Source organism: Canis lupus, chromosome 10 (genome assembly GCF_048164855.1).
Source record: "Canis lupus baileyi chromosome 10, mCanLup2.hap1, whole genome shotgun sequence".
Lineage (NCBI taxonomy): Eukaryota > Metazoa > Chordata > Mammalia > Carnivora > Canidae > Canis > Canis lupus.
In genome coordinates this window covers 25,970,221-25,989,458 of record NC_132847.1, presented here as the reverse complement: position 1 = coordinate 25,989,458, position 19,238 = coordinate 25,970,221, and the positions used below count along the sequence as shown (strand labels likewise).

The following is a 19,238-nucleotide window of genomic DNA, read 5'->3' as shown; positions in this document are numbered from 1 at the left end:
TTCCCTCTCATGGAGGGCATTAACCCTGAGTGTCAGTGCACATCTGACTCAAATTGGACTTTCTATTCCCTCAGGAGCATTCATACCTCGGTGTAACGAGGAGGGCTATTACAAAGCCACGCAATGCCATGGCAGCACAGGGCAGTGCTGGTGTGTGGATAAATATGGCAACGAGCTGGCTGGCTCCAGGAAACAGGGCACCGTGAGTTGTGGTGAGTAAGTACTTTGGCATCAGCCCTATGATGACCTTTGTTGACTTGCAGGTCTTTATGGTATAAAGATCTGGGCAGAAGAATTTTCGAGAGGTATCTGTGGTCTACAGTAAACAAGTTTACAGTGGAAACACAATACCCCCGAAGTCACAGGAGATTATGCACAGCAAGCTTTCTGAGGAGCAGGAACTCACCACAACCAGTGGATTGGATCAGTTTTTGTTTTTGTTTTTGTTTTTGACACAGCATGACTTTGATAGCCCCTCCCCACCCCCCTGCTCAAGGTTCTACCCAGGAAGGTAGCAGCATCTCAAGAATTCAGGGGCTCTCAGAGCTCATGGTCCATGCCATGTAGACTAACCCCATCCAGGTAGAGATGCTCTAATATTCAGAGAGTAAATTGCATGGTTTCTCCCTACAGTTAAGTCACATGAAAAGGAACCACTCCTACGGTCAGGAGGTATAAGCAGCAACTAACCTCCCATCTTTTCTTTCAGAAGAGGAGCAGGAGACCTCAGGGGATTTCGGCAGTGGCGGCTCCGTGGTCCTGCTGGATGATCTAGAGGATGAACGGGAGCTGGGACCAAAGGACAAGTTGGGGAAGCTGAGGGTGCACACCCGGGCAGTGACAGAGGATGATGAGGATGAGGACGACGACAAAGAGGATGAGGTCGGCTACATATGGTAGTCCCCACAAGGAAGAGGACACGAGGTTGGCACAGAATTGCAAATCACTTCCTACTCCTGCATTTGTATCTAAGACTCCACAGCACCAAGGCCTCTTCTCCATTGTTGCTCTCTGTACCTGACCCGAGGTTTGGAAGACCACTCCTTGTCCCCAGAGCATTCTGGTTATGCATACAGTTGTGTGGGAAGAAGGGTGTTGTGTTTTGTGTTTTAGACAGGGGACTGGCTGGCTGAATTAGAGCCTCCTTCCCTCCCGTGAGATTTTTGCTAACGAGCATGTGATGTATGTGGGATTCTGACAGTGCAGGGAGCCCCCACCTTGTAAACGTCGAAGATGCTTTTTGATTACCCACACCAATGGTTATTCCAGCATGGTTCCCGGCCTTACGGTGTCTAAGTGCTTTTCTTGTGTCCTGTAGATGTCGTGGAAAACACACCACACTGTACTTTATAACCCCCCCCCCCCGGTCCCCACCACCCCTCGTGTTAACAATTAAAAGTTAAAGTTTTTCATATCACTATATCTGGCTCCCTATGAACAACAGCCTTAATTCAGTCAAGAGTTCCTTTGGGGAATTGAGTTTATTAAAAATGGTGTCCGGATGCTTCTCTGTATGTGCATAAATATGTATGTACGTACAGAGTAGACTGTATATGTGTACAAGGCACACACACATCTCTCAGAAAAAGTGTTTCAGTATCTTCTAAAAACTCATTTGAAAAACTATTATAAATTTGTCAGCTTGTCCAGACCTGGATCACAATTTCTGGAATAAGAAATTTGTATCAAAGTCCTTTATTGCACTAACAGCACCTGCAGCCTGAGGAGATTCCTTTCCCTATGCATTAGGAGAGTTACTGGAAGCCCTTTGATTTGGATAAGTCTCTGTCCCTGAAATCACTTTTCCTGCAGAAGCCATGAGACTCCCACATGGGCAACTTCACAAGCCATCTTGTTCATCTCAGCTCAAAGGCCCCCACCCCCACCCTGGGGGCCACAGCAATGCTGTCTGCCACAGGTTCTCCCCTTCCCCACCTACACAAGGGCTTTTCCCAAGACATATATAATCCCCTGCCCTCTGAGAAGACAATACCACAGTGTTCCTTAGCACTAGAAAATTCAGGATTCTTAACCTTGTGATTTGCTTTTGCCCCATTGCTATCCGCCAATCCTAACGAGGGCACATAAGCTATACAGATTTTAGACCACTTCATTTCTAAAGAAAAAAATCCCAGATGAAGGCCAAAAAGAACTTCATCATAGCACACAGAAGCTAGGATTGGATTTTTAAGATCTATCTATCTCCCCAACTCCTCCCCCCCCCCGCCCCACCCCACCAATCGCTGCACCTGCACAAGTGTTGAGATACTAATGAAGAAAGCCATCCACCAGTGTTTCTTTACCCTAATTGAGCTCATAATTCCAGTCTGTCTCCAAATTTGGTAGGGTCATTATCACTATCATTTCAAGGATTTCTGTCCCCATCAAGCTGGCTCAGATCTAAGTACCAAAGAATAATCTTCAAAGTGGCCCCCATTTGGTTCAGTTCTTCAGACCCTTAGGTTCCTGCCCTAGCTGGTTTCCAAATACCTGGCTACCCTAGTCAGCAGCCCCCTCAGTGAGGCTCTCTGGCCCACATTTGTTTATCTTCCTTTCCTCCTGAGCTCCAGCCCATCCACCAGGCAAAAAATATACTCAGCCAAACCATGGTCACCATGGCAGCTGACCAATCCCTCCCTCACCTCGAATTGACCAGTTCTTTGTACTTTACCAACCTGCCTCAAACCAGCATTTTCCAATCCTAGCATTGGCCAAGGTGGCATCATTCCTAGAGTTAATCTCAGATGAGAAATGAACATACATGGTATAATAAACTTCTTTGGCCTGACAGACATGGGTACCACCAGGCCCTAGGTATAGAGAGAACAGGGGCGATCTCTGTACTGGGATGTCAACTTCATCACCTCTGTTTCAATTTTTTCCCCCTCACTTGAACAAAACACTGAGATCGTAATTGAAAAACAGGTGCTTAATTGCAGCTAAATCATAATAGAGTATATAAGAGAATCCAGGCATATTAAAAAATTTCAGTTTAGACCATCAAAGACAGCCATCGTTACTGTCTCCTCTGAGCTTGGAAAAGCACACAAGAGAACAAATTAAAATCGACAAATTGATTTCACTTAGAAAAACTTGTAGGAACAGAGAACCACTGATTTTAATTTGCCTAATTATCTTATGACAAGTGTCAAATTAAGATGACACTTAAAGATTCTTAGCATTAACTTAATGATGGAGAAGAGTGGGCTCAGCAGTCAGATCCCAGTAAGGTAACGAGATGCTCATTTTCAAGATATTCCAAGAAGATACTTTGATTCATTAAAATATTAAATGAAAAGCCCTCCTAAGACTGGAACCCCAAATCAACAGAGCAACACTAACACCACTTTTCATGCCTCACTTTGGCGTGACAGCGTTAGCTTTTTAAAGGGCTTTACTACTTTTCCAAAGTACTAAAGATTCGATTTTCTAGTTACCCTAACCTTAGAAGTAGATTTTGTGATTCCCTCTTTTTTGGGCAGGAGTCCTTTTGCTAGCAACTAAGTATGCATAAAAATCTTGACTAAACAAAAATACTGTGATAATGCATTCCCTTTTTTGAGACAGGTATTGAACTGAATCCTTGCTAACTCACTTTTGGAAACTCTCTAGTAAATAGCTTTATTCTTATTCCACAAACAGTTCTTTTATTTAGTACTGTTTCCTCAGCATCCACCTTAAATCTCAGAATTTTCTTCCACCTTGGTTAGCTATCTGGGATATTAATATCTTTTTGTTTCCACAGATATTCAAGGCATGGGTAATACCTTACTGCTCAATCTGAGATTTTATTATCAATTCCCCCTTCTTATGCCCATGGCCCCACACCCAGCAGTGAACAACTATGTATCTGTCCAGGTCTGCCCCTTACTTTTCCCAGAATGCCATTCACATTTGGGTTTTGTTTTTTCACCTTGACCACATTGTACAGTAACATCTAAGAGCCCTTTCTACAGTGGGTGGTTTTGGTCTTTTTATACCTTTTTCTCAAAGTCACTGATGTTTGTCCCTGTTTAATGTGTAGCATTGTAATGAGAGCCCACCAAATCCTGAGTGTCATTTTGTTGTCCCTATGGTAGGTGAAATAGTGATGTAGAAAAATCTAGTAAATTCTGAATGCTTTTCCACGTAGACTTATCTGGAATGTGAACACGACTCTTTGGTTAATAGTAAATGCTTAACTGTAGTCCTTGAGTAGGTGCATTTCTGTCTGTCTCAATAAATTTTGATTTGTCTGCAACATCTAAGTGTTTTTATTTTCTTAGGTTCCATGTCATCTCACCAAGCATGTCTATACTCAGTCTGTGGAAAACAAACAACATGGATAGACAAGGAGGACGGCCAATGCAGACCCCTCCTCCAGGGCTCCCGTATGTGGCAGAGGAGGTGGACCTGCTGGAGGTCCAGCCTGTCCAGGCCCATCTCAGCACACTCAGTGCCCAAACAGTCTAAAACCATATCACCTAACCCCAATGTTTGCTGCGTTCACCTCCTTTAGGCTTCCACTTTGTCACTTAGTTTTTACCTCTCAGATTTCAGTGTTGTCGTCCTGTTCACAACTTTTAAGCTTTTCCAGTTCTGCTTATTCTTTCACACCCATTAGTTATTCTCCAATTCAAGGAAGGAAGGAAGGGGAAAACAAAGAAAGAAGAAAGAGAGAGAAAGAAAGAAGAAAAGGGGGGGGGGGAGAGAAAGCACGAACTTCTCCTTTACAGGGGATTCTGAGTTCTCCTCAGTTCATGGATTAACACACCAGAGGCTTGTCAAACATCAGAAAGCACCCAAATTGGAATGGGAATTATTTCCTTTCCAGCTTTATCCACATTCGGGCCAGTGTGCCTATGACTTAATTATACCCTGAGTGAGTAATTTCACCAAAAACTAAGGTAGATACTATCTTATGAATAATTCCGTTCCTTTACCCCACAGAGTAGATTTTACAGACAATTTGTAGATTGACAGTTCAGGGAAAGGTGCTTCATAAGTCCACAAAATAAGTAATGTCAAGAGAACAATGACCAGTATGAAGCCTCCAGGGTAGTTATAGGATACATTAAAGAAAAGTTGGCATTTGTGGACACTTTCCAAATTCATCTCAAATCAGCACAGTTGTGCAGGTCCAATATCACATTTCTACTCCAGTTATAACTTCACAGATGCCACAGTGGTTCATTTAGAGGTCAGGACCAAACAAAGGACACCTGGAAGCCCGCGTCCCAGCTTTGGTAATACAGTGTAAGCAAAAAGGTCATAGCACCTTCTCACAAGGCTTACTCATTTATAAGATTTTTTTTTCACTTATCAGATTTACTTGGACAAATTGATTCAAGGAAAGAGGAATATTTTTAAATTTATTCACTTTGCAAGGCTTTATATATTTATTAGCAGATTTATAAATGAATATATGTTGGACTGATGAATGCCATGATGGGCAGGCACCACATCAGTTCTAGGAATGTAAATGTGAATAAAACCTGGTTGCTTCTATGTAAAGTTACCTCCTTGGTAACTTCTGTGGCACACTTGTCTTTGACTTTACCTGCTTTCTCTAGACAATATCATGTATACCACTGATTTCAACCATCTCTTCTCTGAGAAGCCCACAATCTATAGCTTGAGTATACATTTTGACTCTCACTCCATTCTGAGGCATCTCCTGCCATTTACATAATTCTACCTGAATTTCCCACTGATAAGTCAATTTCAAACCTTAAAAAATGAAAATGATAAAATGAAACCTAGTATGAATATGCCTATGGCAGCAGGAGTCAGCATGGCTATTCTAAAAAAGATGAGCCATAAAGGAAAGGATTGATAAATTTTTTCCATCACAATTATTAACATCATAAACAAACTGAAAAGATAAACAAGACACCAAAGAAGATATTGGTGACATAAAACAGATGAAGGATTAGGATATAAAATTTTCTAAACTCCTAAATCTGTAAGAGAAAGACAGCCCCACTGACTAATGGGGAAAAGATAAAAAACCAGCAATTCACAGAAGACAGACAAATGGCAAGGAAACCATACCCAGGCTCACTGATGATCAGACAAACACAAATTAAAACAAGGATCTACCATTTTTCACTCAAAAAAAAAAAAAGCCCATGTCAAGTGTTGACGAGAATGTGGTATAAAGAACACTTGCACACTGTACAGTTAGAGCACCCACATGGAGGGCAGTTTGGCAACAGCTATCAAAGTAAGAATGTATACTGTGGGGCCCAGAAATTCTACTTCTCAGTAACTACTACTAGAGGGGGGGATCACATGATTTACAAAGAACATGTAAGAGTATATCCATTGCAACAACATTGATAGAACAGGAAAACCAGGATAAAGCTAAACATCCATCACTGGTCATGCTGGGTGACTACTCTGGAATACTATACAATAGCCAAAAAGAATGATATAACTTCATACGCACTAAATTAGCAAAACTTCTACATTATCAGTTGTGTGAAGAAAAGAATTAGGTGTATATAAAATACAGAATATGTTAGGTATCGAAAAGGCAATATGGGAAGTATGGAGAAGTACTGTGCAAGGCCTGAAAGGACATGCAGTAAGCTGGGAGCGGTGGTGACTTCTAAGAGGAGGACTGGGATTGTGTCTGTAGTCAACAAGGGCATCGGCCTCATCTCCATATTTCACTTTTTTTTAAGTAAAAAAGCAATATATCATTATGTCTTAACTCATCTACAAGTTTAATAGTTTAAAAATAATTCATCAGCTTCCTCTTCACAATTTCTCCCCCTACGTACCTTAACTTCAGGAATGGCACTACCATCTCTGACCTCCTCTCCCAACCTGTATTACATGTCTAGAGTCTGTCTTCATCTTTCTAAATATCTTTTCATCTCTGTCACCACTGCTTTCATGTTTCTGACCACCATCTTTCTCAATTGTACAAGGAAATTTTTAACTAGTGTCTCTGCTTTATCCTTACCAGTGCCAATACATCCAGCATGCTGCTGCCACCAGAGTAGTTCATTCTAAAGGAAAATCTGATCATGTCACTACCCTACTTAATTTTCAAGGTTTCCCCTTACTTTCAAGACCACATATAAACTACTTGGCTTGGTAAAACAAGCTCGTTTGCAATTGATTCTTCTGTATTTCTTTGTCTCCTTGCATTCCTCACATCTCAAATTCTAATTTTTTTCTAAGCACTTCCACCCTTCTCAAGCTTTTGCTTGTGTGCTGATAGTTCCTTTACCTGGAATGCCTAGGGGACTCAACTTGATTTTTACTCTTCTGGTAACCTTACTCTATTGCTCCTGGCAGAATCAGGTATTATTCCTCTTTTCCTCTAGCACGCTGTGTATCTCCAACATAGTGCTTTGTGTCATATCCAATTCTCTTATCAAGTATAATTCTTTAAAGGCAAGAGACAGAACCCTCTTCCACTGTTGGTGGGAATGCAAACTGGTGCAGCCACTCTGGAAAACAGCACGGAGGCTCCTCAAAAAGTTAAAAATAGAACTACCATATGACCCAGCAATTGCACTGTATTTATCCAAAAGATACAAAAATGGTGATTTGAAGGGAGCACATGTACCCCAATGTTTAGAGCAGCAATGTCCACAACAGCCAGAATATGGAAGGAGCCCAGATGTCCATCGACTGATGAATGGATAAAGATGTGGTGTATACACACACACACACACACACACACACACACGAATATTAACCACCAAAAAGAATGAAATCTTAAAATTTGCAAAGATATGGAGGGAACTAGAGGGCATTATGTTAAGTGAAATAAGTCAGAGAAAGACAAATACCAAATTATTTCACTCATATATGGAATTTAAGAAACAAAACAGATGAACCTAGCAGAAGGGAAAGAAAAATTTAAAAAGACAGAAACAGAGAGGGAAGCAAACCATAGGAGGCTCTTAATCATAGGGAGCAAACTGAAGGTTGCTAGAGGGAAGGTGGGTGGAGGGATGGAGTAACTGGGTGATTGATGGGTATTAAGGAGGGCATGTGATGTGATGAGCATTGGGTATTATGTGCAACTGATGGATTATTGAAAACTACATCTGAAACTAATAATGTACTATATGTTGGCAAATTGAATTTAAATTTCAAAAAAACCAGATGAACCTAGGAGAAGGGAAGGAAAAACTAAAAAAGAAACACAGAGGGAGGCAAACCATAGGAAACTTTTAATGATAGGGAACAAACTGAGGGTTGCTGGAAGGGAGGTAAGTGGGGGCATGGGGTAACTGCGTGATGGACATTAAGGAGGGCACATGATGTAATGATCATTGGATGTTATTAGCAAATGATGAATCACCAAATTCTACCCCTGAAACTAGTTATAATCATAAAAAAAGAGAGAGAACAAAATGGCAGAATAAGAAACTCCAAGGCTTCATTCCCTCACAGAAACATTTAAAAACACCCAAAACTAAAATAATAAAATATCTGTAAAAATGTTTAAATTCTGCAACATATAACTGAACATCCAATCAAGAAAAAGCCACATTCAAAATGGTAGGACATTTCATGGTGTTTTGCTTGCCCTAGACTACTCTCTTCACGATGCAGCATGGTCTTAATCTAGAGCAGTTGGCAGCCCAATTCCCAGTTCCATAAATCACAAAGAGAAGAAAAAAAACTTTTTTTTTGCACTATTCTAACCTATCAGGAGGCTATCTGAGGGACTAGTCTCTGTGTTACCTAACTCAAATTTTAGACAAATAGGAATTTATCATGAAAGATTCAGGGGGATTACAGACCCACAAATGCCTAGGACAAGAGATTATGGATAAAGGCATACAATAAACCATCTAAGGCTCTGAAGAAAGCTAAAGTGAGACTCTGGGAAATTGAAATAGTCAAAAGCACCTATGTACATGGGAGAGGGGACAATGTCACACACAGGTCCAGGCTGGATGCACAGTGAGTCAAGATGCATGAGGAAAACCTTACATTTTCATCTTGGGCTGATCCCAAACCTCAGAAATGCCCAATTAGTGAAGAACTGCACTGGCACAAAGCTAGTCTGCAAAAACTAAGAGAGACGGTTGTTTTTCTCAAATGCCCAAATTTTCAAAAATTAAAAAAATCACAAGGTACATAAACCATCAAGAAAGCATGGCGCAGCGGTTTAGCGCCACCTGCAGCCCGGGGTGTGATCCTGGAGACCTGGGATCAAGTCCGACGTCGGGCTCCCTGCATGGAGCCTGCTTTTCCCTCTGCCTGTGTCTCTGCCTGCCTCCCTCAAGAAAGAAGGGAAGGGAAGGGATGGGAGAAGGGAAGGGAGAAGGGAAGGGAGAAGGGAAGGGAGAAGGGAAGGGAGAAGGGAAGGGAGAAGGGAAGGGAGAAGGGAAGGGAGAAGGGAAGGGAGAAGGGAAGGGAGAAGGGAAGGGAGAAGGGAAAGAAAAGAAAGGCCCATTCAAAGGAAGAAAACAAAGTGGCAGAAAGTGTTCCTGGAGAAACAGAGGTTATGGACTTACAAAACAGAAGATTTAAAACAACTTCACAAATATGCTTGAATAGCTACAAGAAAACATGAAAAAAAGACTGAAAATCAGGAAAATGACATTCCGCCCAGGGCCTGATCCTGGAGACCCCAGATCGAGTTCCACGTCAGGCTCCCTGCATGGAGTCTGCTTCTCCCTCTGCCTGTGTCTCTGCCTCTCTCTCTCTCCGTGTCTCTCATGAATAGATAAAATCTTTATTAAAAAAAAAAAAAGAAACAATGGAGCTGAAAAATAAATACAAAAATTTCACTGTAAGAGTTTCAACAGCAGATCTGAGCAGGCAGGGAAAAAAAACCATTGAACTTGAAGATAAAACTTTTGAAATTATCAAGTCTGAGGAAAAGAAAGAAGAAAAGTAAAGAAAGGGAAACAGAACCAATAGGATTTCTGGAACTTTGTAAAGTAGATTAATATACATATTATGGTAGCTTCAGAAGAAGATGGGAGAAAAATATAGAGAGATTATTTGAAGAAATAATGGCTGAAAATGTCTAAATTTGAGGAAAGCACAGGTTTACATATCCAAGAAGCTCAATGAATGGGAAGGTACATCATAATCAAATTTTTCAAAGTCAAAGCCAAAGAGAGAATCTTGAAGAAACAAGAAAAGAGGTTTGTCACATACAAGGGATCTTTAGTAAAATTATCAGCAGATTTTCCAGCAGAAACCTTGGAGGCCAAAAAGCAATGTCATAAAATTATTTAAAGTATTGAAAGAAAGGGGGAGAAAAACTCACCCAGGAATTCCTTAACTGGTAAAAATGTCCTTTAAAAATGAGGAAGAAATTAAGATACTTTCAGATGAAAACTGAGGATTTCATTACCACCACATCTGTCCTACAAGAAATGTTGAATAGAGTCCTTCAGGTTGAAAGAAAAGAACGCTAGACAATAACCTAAAACTGTTATGAAGATGTAAGATTCTCTGGCAAAAGTAAATACATAGGCAAATACTTTTTTAAAGTATTGAAATTCTGGTTTGTAACACTTTCTATTTTCTAAAGGATTTAAAGATATATGCATAAGAAGTCATTATAAAGCTATGTTAATGCATATATAATATATAAAGATATAATCTGTGACATATCATAAAAAGGATGGATGGAGCTATAGTTTTTGTATGCAACTGAAGTTGCTATCAATTTATTTATTTATTTATTTATTTATTTTAGTTGCTATCAATTTAAAACAGATTTTTATAACTTTAGGATGTTAAGTATCATTCCCATGTTGATCACAAAATATTTATAGAATATTCACAAAAGGAACTGAGAGGAGAATCAAGATGTATCATTACAAATCAATAAATACAAAGGAAGACAGTAATGGAATAAATGAAGCACAAAAAACTTTAAGACATGCAAAAAACAAAATTCTAAGAGTAAGTCTTTCTCTGCAATTATGTGAAAGCAATGGATTAAACTCCACAGTCAAAAGGCATAGATTATTAGCAGAATGGATGAAAACCAGCAGTAAAAACAGAACATGATCCAACATCTTGCTATCTTCAAAAGACTCACTGGAGATATGTAGACAAAAATAGTTTGAAATTGATAAAAATGGGAAAAGGTAGTCCATAAAAATATTAACCAAAAGATAACAACGGTGGCTACACAAATATAAGTGACAAAGAATGTCATCAGAGAGTGATGAAAGGGTCAATTCACCAAAACATCCAACAATTATAGACCTATAGATACCAGAAATCAGAGCACCAAAAATATATGAAAAATATTGGTACACTTGAAAGGAGAAATAAATAGCTTTATAATAAATGGAGATATCAGGAGCTTCTTTCAATAATGGATAAAACAGAGCATCTGTTAGAGAGGCCTTGTACAACACTATAAGCCAACTAAACCTAAAAGACACATACAGAATACTTTACCCAACAGCAGCAAAAACACACATTTTCCTTACACATAAACATGCTCCAGGATAGGCCACATATGAGACTGCAAAACAAGTTTCATTGTTTTAAAACTTGAAATTGGATAGATTTTTAAAAGACTGAAATCATACAAAATACCTTTTCTGATCACACAGAATGAAAATGGAAATCAGTAACAAAAAAACAGAAAATTTAAAAATATGTAAAATTAAGCAACACACTCTTAAACAATCAATGAGTCAAATAAAAAAAATTACAAAGGAAATTAGAAAATGCCTTGAGACAAATGAAAATGAAAAGATATCAAAATTTACAGGGTACAATGATAGCAAGACTTAGAGTGCAAATTATAGCTCTAAATGCTGTTATTTTTTTACCAAAAGATCTCAAATCAACAGCCTAACTTTATACCTTCAGAAACTAGAACAACAAAGTAGAAGATGGAAGGAGATAAAAGTTTAGAACAGATATAAATAAGGAATAAAAATACAGACTATCAACACAAACAAAAGTTTTTCAAAAAGATTAACAAAAGTGACTAAAAATTTGGTTAAATTCACTAAGAAAAAGAGAATATTCAAATTACTAACATTAGAAATGGAAGTAGGGGACATTGCTACAGATTTTATAGAAATAATTTATATATTTTATATATTAATATATATATATATATACATATATATATATACATACTAGAATAGAGTGGCCAACAATTGAATAACTTAGATTCAATGGACAAATTCCTAGAAACACACAGCCTTCCAAGACTGAATTGTCAAGAAATAGAAAATCTGAATAAATCTGTAACAAGTAAGAGTATTGAATCAGAAATCAAAAATCTCTCAAAAGAGAAAAGCTCTGGCTCAGACTAGTGTAGTGGTGAATTCTACCAAACATTTAAGGAAAAGTTACCATCTGTCCTTCTCAAATTCTTCCTGAAAAACGAAGAGGAGGGAACACTTCTTAACTCAGTATCTATGAGGCCAGCATTACGCTGAAAGCCAGAAAAAGATGCTGCAAGAAAACTATAGACCAATATCCCTTACAGCTATTTGTGTAAAAATCCTCAACAGAATATAAGCAAATCAAATTCAGAAACACATTAAAGATTTATAAGCCATGACAAAACCATTTATCCCTTAAATTCAAGATGTTCCACCATATAAGAAAAAAATCAACATAATGTACCTCATTAACAGAATGAAGGGGGAAAAGTCACATGACCATTTCAAACGATGCAGGAAAAAATGGATGAAATTTAACACTTTTTAAAAGATAAACACAGGCTATAACTATCTAACTAAGGAAACTATCTCAACATAATCAAGTCCACATATGAAAATCCTACAGCTACCGTCAGATTCAATGATGAAATACAAAGCTTTATCCTTTATGATCATAAACAAGACAAGAACGTCCACTTTTACCACACCTATTCAACAAGTATTGGAAGTACTAACCAGAGTAATTAGGCAAGGACAACTAAATAGGAAAGAAAGAAGTAAAACTCTGTTTGCTGATGACATGATCTTAAATGTAGAAAACCTTAGAGTTTCCACAGGAAAAATGTATAATAAAAAAAAATTCCATGAAAATGCAGAATGCAAAATCAACCCAGAAAAATCAGCTGTGTGTCTATATACTAACAATGAACAATTTGAAAAGGAAATTAAGAAAACAATTTCATCTACAATAGCATCAAAAGGAATAAAATACTTAGGAGTAAATGTATCCAAGGAACAAGGACTTGCACAGTGAAAGCTACAAAACGTTGCCAAAAGATATTAAGGAAGACGTAAGGGGAAAAACATCTAGTGTTCACAGATTGGAAGACTAAATATAGTTAAGACGTCACTATTACACAAAGTGACCTAGAGATTCAAAATAATCCATACCAACATCCCAAAAGTGGTGAGTTGTATTTTTTTCCCTGAAATTTTATCCCAAAATTTATATGGAATCTCAAGAGACTATGAAGAACCAAACAATCTTGAAAAAGAAACAAGCTGGACTTACACTTCCTAATTTAAAAACCTATTACAACACTATGGTAATCAAAACAATGTGACAGATATATAGACAAATGGAACAGAACACAAAGCCCAGAAATAAACCCTTGTAATGTATGATTAAATAATTTTCTCTAAGGATGCCAATACTATTCAATGGGGAAAGAACAGTCTTTAAAAAAAATGGTGATGGGAAAATTGGATATTCACTTGCGAAAGAATCAAATTGGGTCTTTTCTTTATACCATATACAAATACTATCTCAAATAGATCAAAAACCTAAATATAAGAGCTAAAGTCATAAAACTCTTAAAGGAAAACAGAAGAGGAAAGCTTCACAACATTGGATTTGGCAACGATTTCTTGAATATGACACCAAAAAGCACAGACAACAAGAGGAAAAAATAGATAAAAGGGACTTCATTAAAACTGAACACTTTTGGGACACCTGGGTGGCTCAGCGGTTGAGCGTCTAGACGCCTTTGGCTCAGGGTGTGATCCCTGGGTCCTGGGATCAAGTCCCATATCAGGTTCCTTGTGGAGAGCCTGCTTCTCCCTCTGCCTGTGTCTCTGCCTCTCTCTATATATCTTTAATGAACAAATAAATAACATCTTAAAAAAAACTGAACACTTTTGTGCACCATATGACTCTATTGACAGAGTGAAAAGGCAACTCATGGAATGGGAAAAAATATTTGCAACCGTATATCTGATAGGGGATTAATATCCAAAAGATAGAAAGAACACCTACAATTCAACAACAAAATATCAAAGAACCCAATTATAAAAATGGCAAAAGAGTTGAACAGGCATTTTTCCAAAGAAAGTATTCAAATGTCCCATGAGCATTTGGAAACATACTCAACATCACAAATCATTAAGGAAATGCAAGTCAAAACCATGTTGACATATCACTTCAAATCATTAAGGATGGTCATTATAAAAAAAATAATAATACATGTTGGCCAGAAGGTGAAGCCATCGGAAGGAAGGTGAGGATATAAAATGTGGCAGCCACTATGGAAGTTAGTAGTTCCTTAAAAAAAGTAACTACAGCATTACCACACAATCCAATAATTTTTTTTCCAAAGATTTTTAAAATTTATTTATTCATGAGAGACAGACAGAGAGAGGGAGAGACACAGGCAGAGGGAGAAGCAGGCTCCATGCAGGGAGCCCGATGTGGGATCCGATCTCGGGACCCCAGGACCACACCCCAGCCAAAGGCAGGCGCCAAACTGCTGAGCCACCCAGGGACCCCCCGAATCCAACAATTTCACTCCTAGGTATATACCCCAAAAATTGCAACCAGAGATTTGAACAGATCATTGTACAGAGACATTCATAGGATCATTCACAGGACATTCACAATGTCCACCAATGGATGGAAGGATAAAGAAAATGTGAAAATTCTGATATAGGCTACAACTTAGATGGAGTTTGAAAACATTACACTACATGAAATAAACTAAACATGAAAGACATGTTTTATGATTCCACTTATACGAGGTACCTAGAATAGTCAAATTCACAGAGAAAGTAGCTGAGAGGTTACCAGGGACAGAGGCAAGGGATGGAAAGTAAGTGTTTAAAGGATGTAGAGTTTCAGTTTGGGATGATGAAAAAGTTCTGGAGATGGAGGGTGATGATGGTTGCAAAACAATGTGGATCTACTTAATTCCACTGAACTGTACAACTAAAAATGGTTACAACACTGAATTTTATGCTATATGTATTTTTATTTCAGTAAAGAAGAAAAAAAAAAAAACAAGAGTTGTCCTATCTTTCTCTCATTCTTCAGCGCCCAACACATAGTTACCACTTCCTGTCTGTTAGATGTAACGCTGAATACGAGCAAATGGTAATGGGAACCGAAAAAGACTGATGAGTTAATTCTGCCTAGAAAGGTTTTAAATGTAAAGAAAAAAAAAAAAGAAAAACAGAAGAGACCTCACAGAAAGGGTGACATTTGATCAATACCTTCACAAAGGTTGAATTTTTCCATCAATTCATAGCTTGATTTAACAGTTTTATTGAGGTATAATTTACTTAGCATACATTTATCTGTTTTAAGTGTGTCTTTCATTAAATTGATAGAGCTGTCAGCCCCATCATCGCTAATTTCAGGGTATTAACATGAAACCACAGGCCCAGCCATAGTCCCTTCTCCTTTTTCAACCTGAGCCCAAGCAATCACCAGACCACTCTCTGCCTCTAGAAATCTATTTGTCTCTTCTGAACACTTCACATAAATGGAATCCTGTAACACATGGCCTTGTGTGGGACCACTGATCCCAAATCCATCATGTCATTGGGTTCCACTGTTCACAGGTTTGAGGACTAGAAATTCAGATGGCAAATCGGATGCCAAATAATGATCTGCCAATTTTCTCAACCATGGGTCTGGAGACTAAATAGCTACTACCCCATGCTCTCCAAAATCAGAAGACTACCCTCTTTTTCTGACATTCCTGTTGTTTTGACTATTTTACTCACCCTTTCCTTTCCCTCTTTTTAAAAAAGACTTAGGGAACCATAGGATTATATAAGAGTGTTTTTACCTGCTTATTTTTTTTCACAAATCTGAACTCTATTCATATAAAACTAAGATTAATTTTAAAACCTGTAGACCTAATCCCATTCTGGCAAAAGAAACAATGAACCTAATCAAAATCAAGGTGGGCATGCGATGTGAGGAGCACTGGGTATTATCAGTAACTGACAAATTATTGAACACTACATCTGAAACTAATGATGTACTTTATGTTGGCTAATTGACTTTAAATTAAAAAAAAACTAAACAACTTGAAAAAAATAAAATAAAATCTAAGATAGCTCTTAATGAAAATTCTGGTCAGTACCTAGAATAGAGACCTGAACAATACTGTTTCTGTGTCTTTTGGATCCAGGGTTCTCATCAGCTTTCCCTTAGCTGTCACCTGTGCTTATTTTTGGTCATCTGTGCTTAACAGGACATTAACCTAAGTCTCCTCGGTGACTCACGTTCTTTTCCCACCGTGAAGAACACTGACTAGAATCCTCTTGGCAAGTGAGAAAGAGTAGTAATGCTCTCATGCAGAGTTGGAGACACTGTAGGTCTTAAGTGGATGCACTTCAACCTCTGCACGTTGTATCTTGTCACAGGGTGCCTGGTAAGGGAGCCGCTTGCCCACGTCTACAAGATTTCAGACAAGCCTTGCAACAATTCTGTAGGGAGATGTGAAGAATCTTCCTATCTTATAGGGAGGGTAAGCAACTTGTCTGAAGTGACACAGCTAGGAGATGGCAGAGTGAGGATTTGAACTCAAGACGGGCTCACTCCGAAGCCTGAGTTCACAACTGTTAATGCTGTTCAAAAATGAAACGAAGACAGTTAAAATAAAAGGCAACCACACACCCACGCATGAAACAGACACTCTGGACCTTGGGAGAATGTCTGGCAATACGTCAACAGGCAACATTTAACATCTACCAGGTACAAAGCACCGTCTGATGGCGCGATCAGACTTTGTCCTCAAAGTCATGATTTCCATAAGGACAGAGGACAGAGAGAGGGCTTTGGGGCCCGGCTCGGTTTGGAGCGAACAGCGAGTCCGAGTGCAGGCCATTATGAATGGAGACTTTTACTGATTCCCTGTGACTCCTTAGGCAGGCAGGTCTCTTCCTTTCGGGGCCTCATCGGTTGCACCCCGGAAACAAAGGCACTGGGCGGACCGGTCTCAGAGGCCTCTGGGTTCTGTATGCACTGGAGGCTTCCTGTGGACCACATTTCCTGTAAATCAAATCCTCACCTCTGGGGTTTCCGATGTCCTCACCCCGTCCTTAACCCCCCGGCTGTACTGTGGGGCATGGCTTTGTCTTTTACGTGGGGGTAGACGAAGATGAACTTTGCTTGGGGCTGCTCCACACTTTAATCACCCACCGCCCTCCCCTCTCTCGCTTGATCTCGGCCTCCCCGTGGCTGCTCGGAGCCCAGATCTCAACTTGACAGCTTGCGGGCCTCGTTCACCACAAACTGCCATATTTCACTTGTGGCTGAGTGGAGAATTCATTTCATTTCACTGTTCGGTCTCAATAGCGCAAATATATATTCAGGGCTGACATATTTTCATTATGGAAAAGCCAGGCTCTCAAACAGACGCTGCCCATAGGGATTAATGAGGGGAATGGTTATTTATTCCGCCACTTGACATTTTGTGCAGAATAATTCCTGAGTCATTTTATACTTTAACAAATAGTTCCCCAACAAAGGATCTTAGCACTTTGGATGAGCACCAAGCCAGGATTTAGGATCCGACAAATGTTAGCCAACAGCGATGAAGCCACTTTCCAGAATCCCATTTAATGTGATGATAATACATAATGCGGCAGCCGGCCGGCCAAGGGCGCCAGCCCTCCACTCCAGACACAGGACGGGCCCTCCGCACCTGAAACCAGCTGTGCCAATCCACTCTCAGGAGAATTCTAGAGACAACCTGAAATCCTCCTACCCCAACAGGAAATATCTGGCCTGTCTGTGGGTTCAGTCAACCACCTCTGTTAACATGAAAATATCCTGGATCATTTTTGGTCAAAACCTGTGGTTCCCATTTGCTACCTAAATAATACCTGGCCTCCACAACTTCTCTTCAGTGTACTAACATCATCAGCCCTGCTCTCCTTTTCCACATTAACCCTTTGGCCCTCAACCTACTGTACTTGTGCCCTATAGTAGTTTTCTCTGTTTCTGGAATACTCTCATTTCTTCCCATCTCTACATTTGATTACTCCTGAGATCTTCCTGGTGATATTCTATCCATATCTTACAGTTCCTTTAAACCATCAGAAAGGGTCATTTCTCCATTGCCCCCAAACACACAGCCCTGAGCCTTTGGGCTGGTGCATGCTCCAGGAATGAACCAAACACACTGAAAGGTCCTAACAGCAAGTATCAAGTCTATTTTTATGCAGCTTGCACAACACACAATGCAGGAAAGATGCTCAATACAAACTCATCTTGAAAGAACTACAAAACAGAACAATAAGCTGGGCTCAGTCATGGACTAGAACCCCCACTTAAGGTCCCAAGGCTCCAGATCATTGTGAACTCATTTTTCAAAAAATATTTTGTGCTGTATTAGTTGGGCTCCTTCCCCCCGCCCAACTCTGGCATCTATGACATTTAAAACAATTTCCAAACTATGAGGCCATATTTGTGGGTACTATAATTACTTATTCTAGACCCAATATGTTGTTGCCCCCACTTCCATCATTTCTGACCTGCAGCCTATCTTGTTTGTGGTTCTGTGACACATTTGGACCTGCCCCTTTTGAGTCAAGATAGAAAGGAAATGGGGGGCATGGACCCCACAAGCCTACCTCTTACAAGTTGACTACCAGGTTATCTTAAGCCAGGATACTTTGGGGAAGCCAGAGTGAGGATTGGGTTCTTTTGGACAAAACTCCTATGGGTCACTAACGGCATTTGAACCTATCACCCCACCTCCTAAGCCTATGAGGAAATGAATTCTCCAAACTATCCACTGAGTGCTATCATGAGGTGCAGGGAACTCAAGGAGGAAGATAGTGTTAAGAGGAGTAAGAATAAGCAACTCAATTAATTTCAATGTTTGGTGATAAGCTGACAAGGTACCCAGAGAAAGCACCCTTAGTATAATATTTCCCAAAATACTGAATAAAATTAATTTTTCTTTCCTGAGAACTCAGCCATCAATCCACCACTGATTAATTCCTGAACTGGAAGAAAAAAAAAAAAAACTCATAGGGTAAGCTCATACTAGAACTAGCTTCTGCCAATATTTTGATGGTCTCTAGCTGTGGTTTAAAAGTCTATGGGTA

The 19,238-nt window shown here is 39.4% G+C and overlaps 1 protein-coding gene across 2 annotated transcripts in view; it reads left to right on the top strand.

Moving 5' to 3' along the window:
* SPOCK1 (SPARC (osteonectin), cwcv and kazal like domains proteoglycan 1) overlaps nucleotides 1–4,240 on the top strand; it is a 499,879-nt gene extending 495,639 nt beyond the window's left edge. For both annotated transcript variants that reach the window (XM_072841120.1, XM_072841121.1), the window contains 2 exons: nucleotides 75–212; nucleotides 710–4,240. In XM_072841120.1, the coding sequence (XP_072697221.1) occupies nucleotides 75–212; nucleotides 710–900 (329 nt within the window). In that variant the 3' untranslated portion in view covers nucleotides 901–4,240. The remainder of the gene's footprint in view (nucleotides 1–74; nucleotides 213–709) is intronic.
* The last annotated feature ends 14,998 nt before the right edge of the window (nucleotides 4,241–19,238 follow it).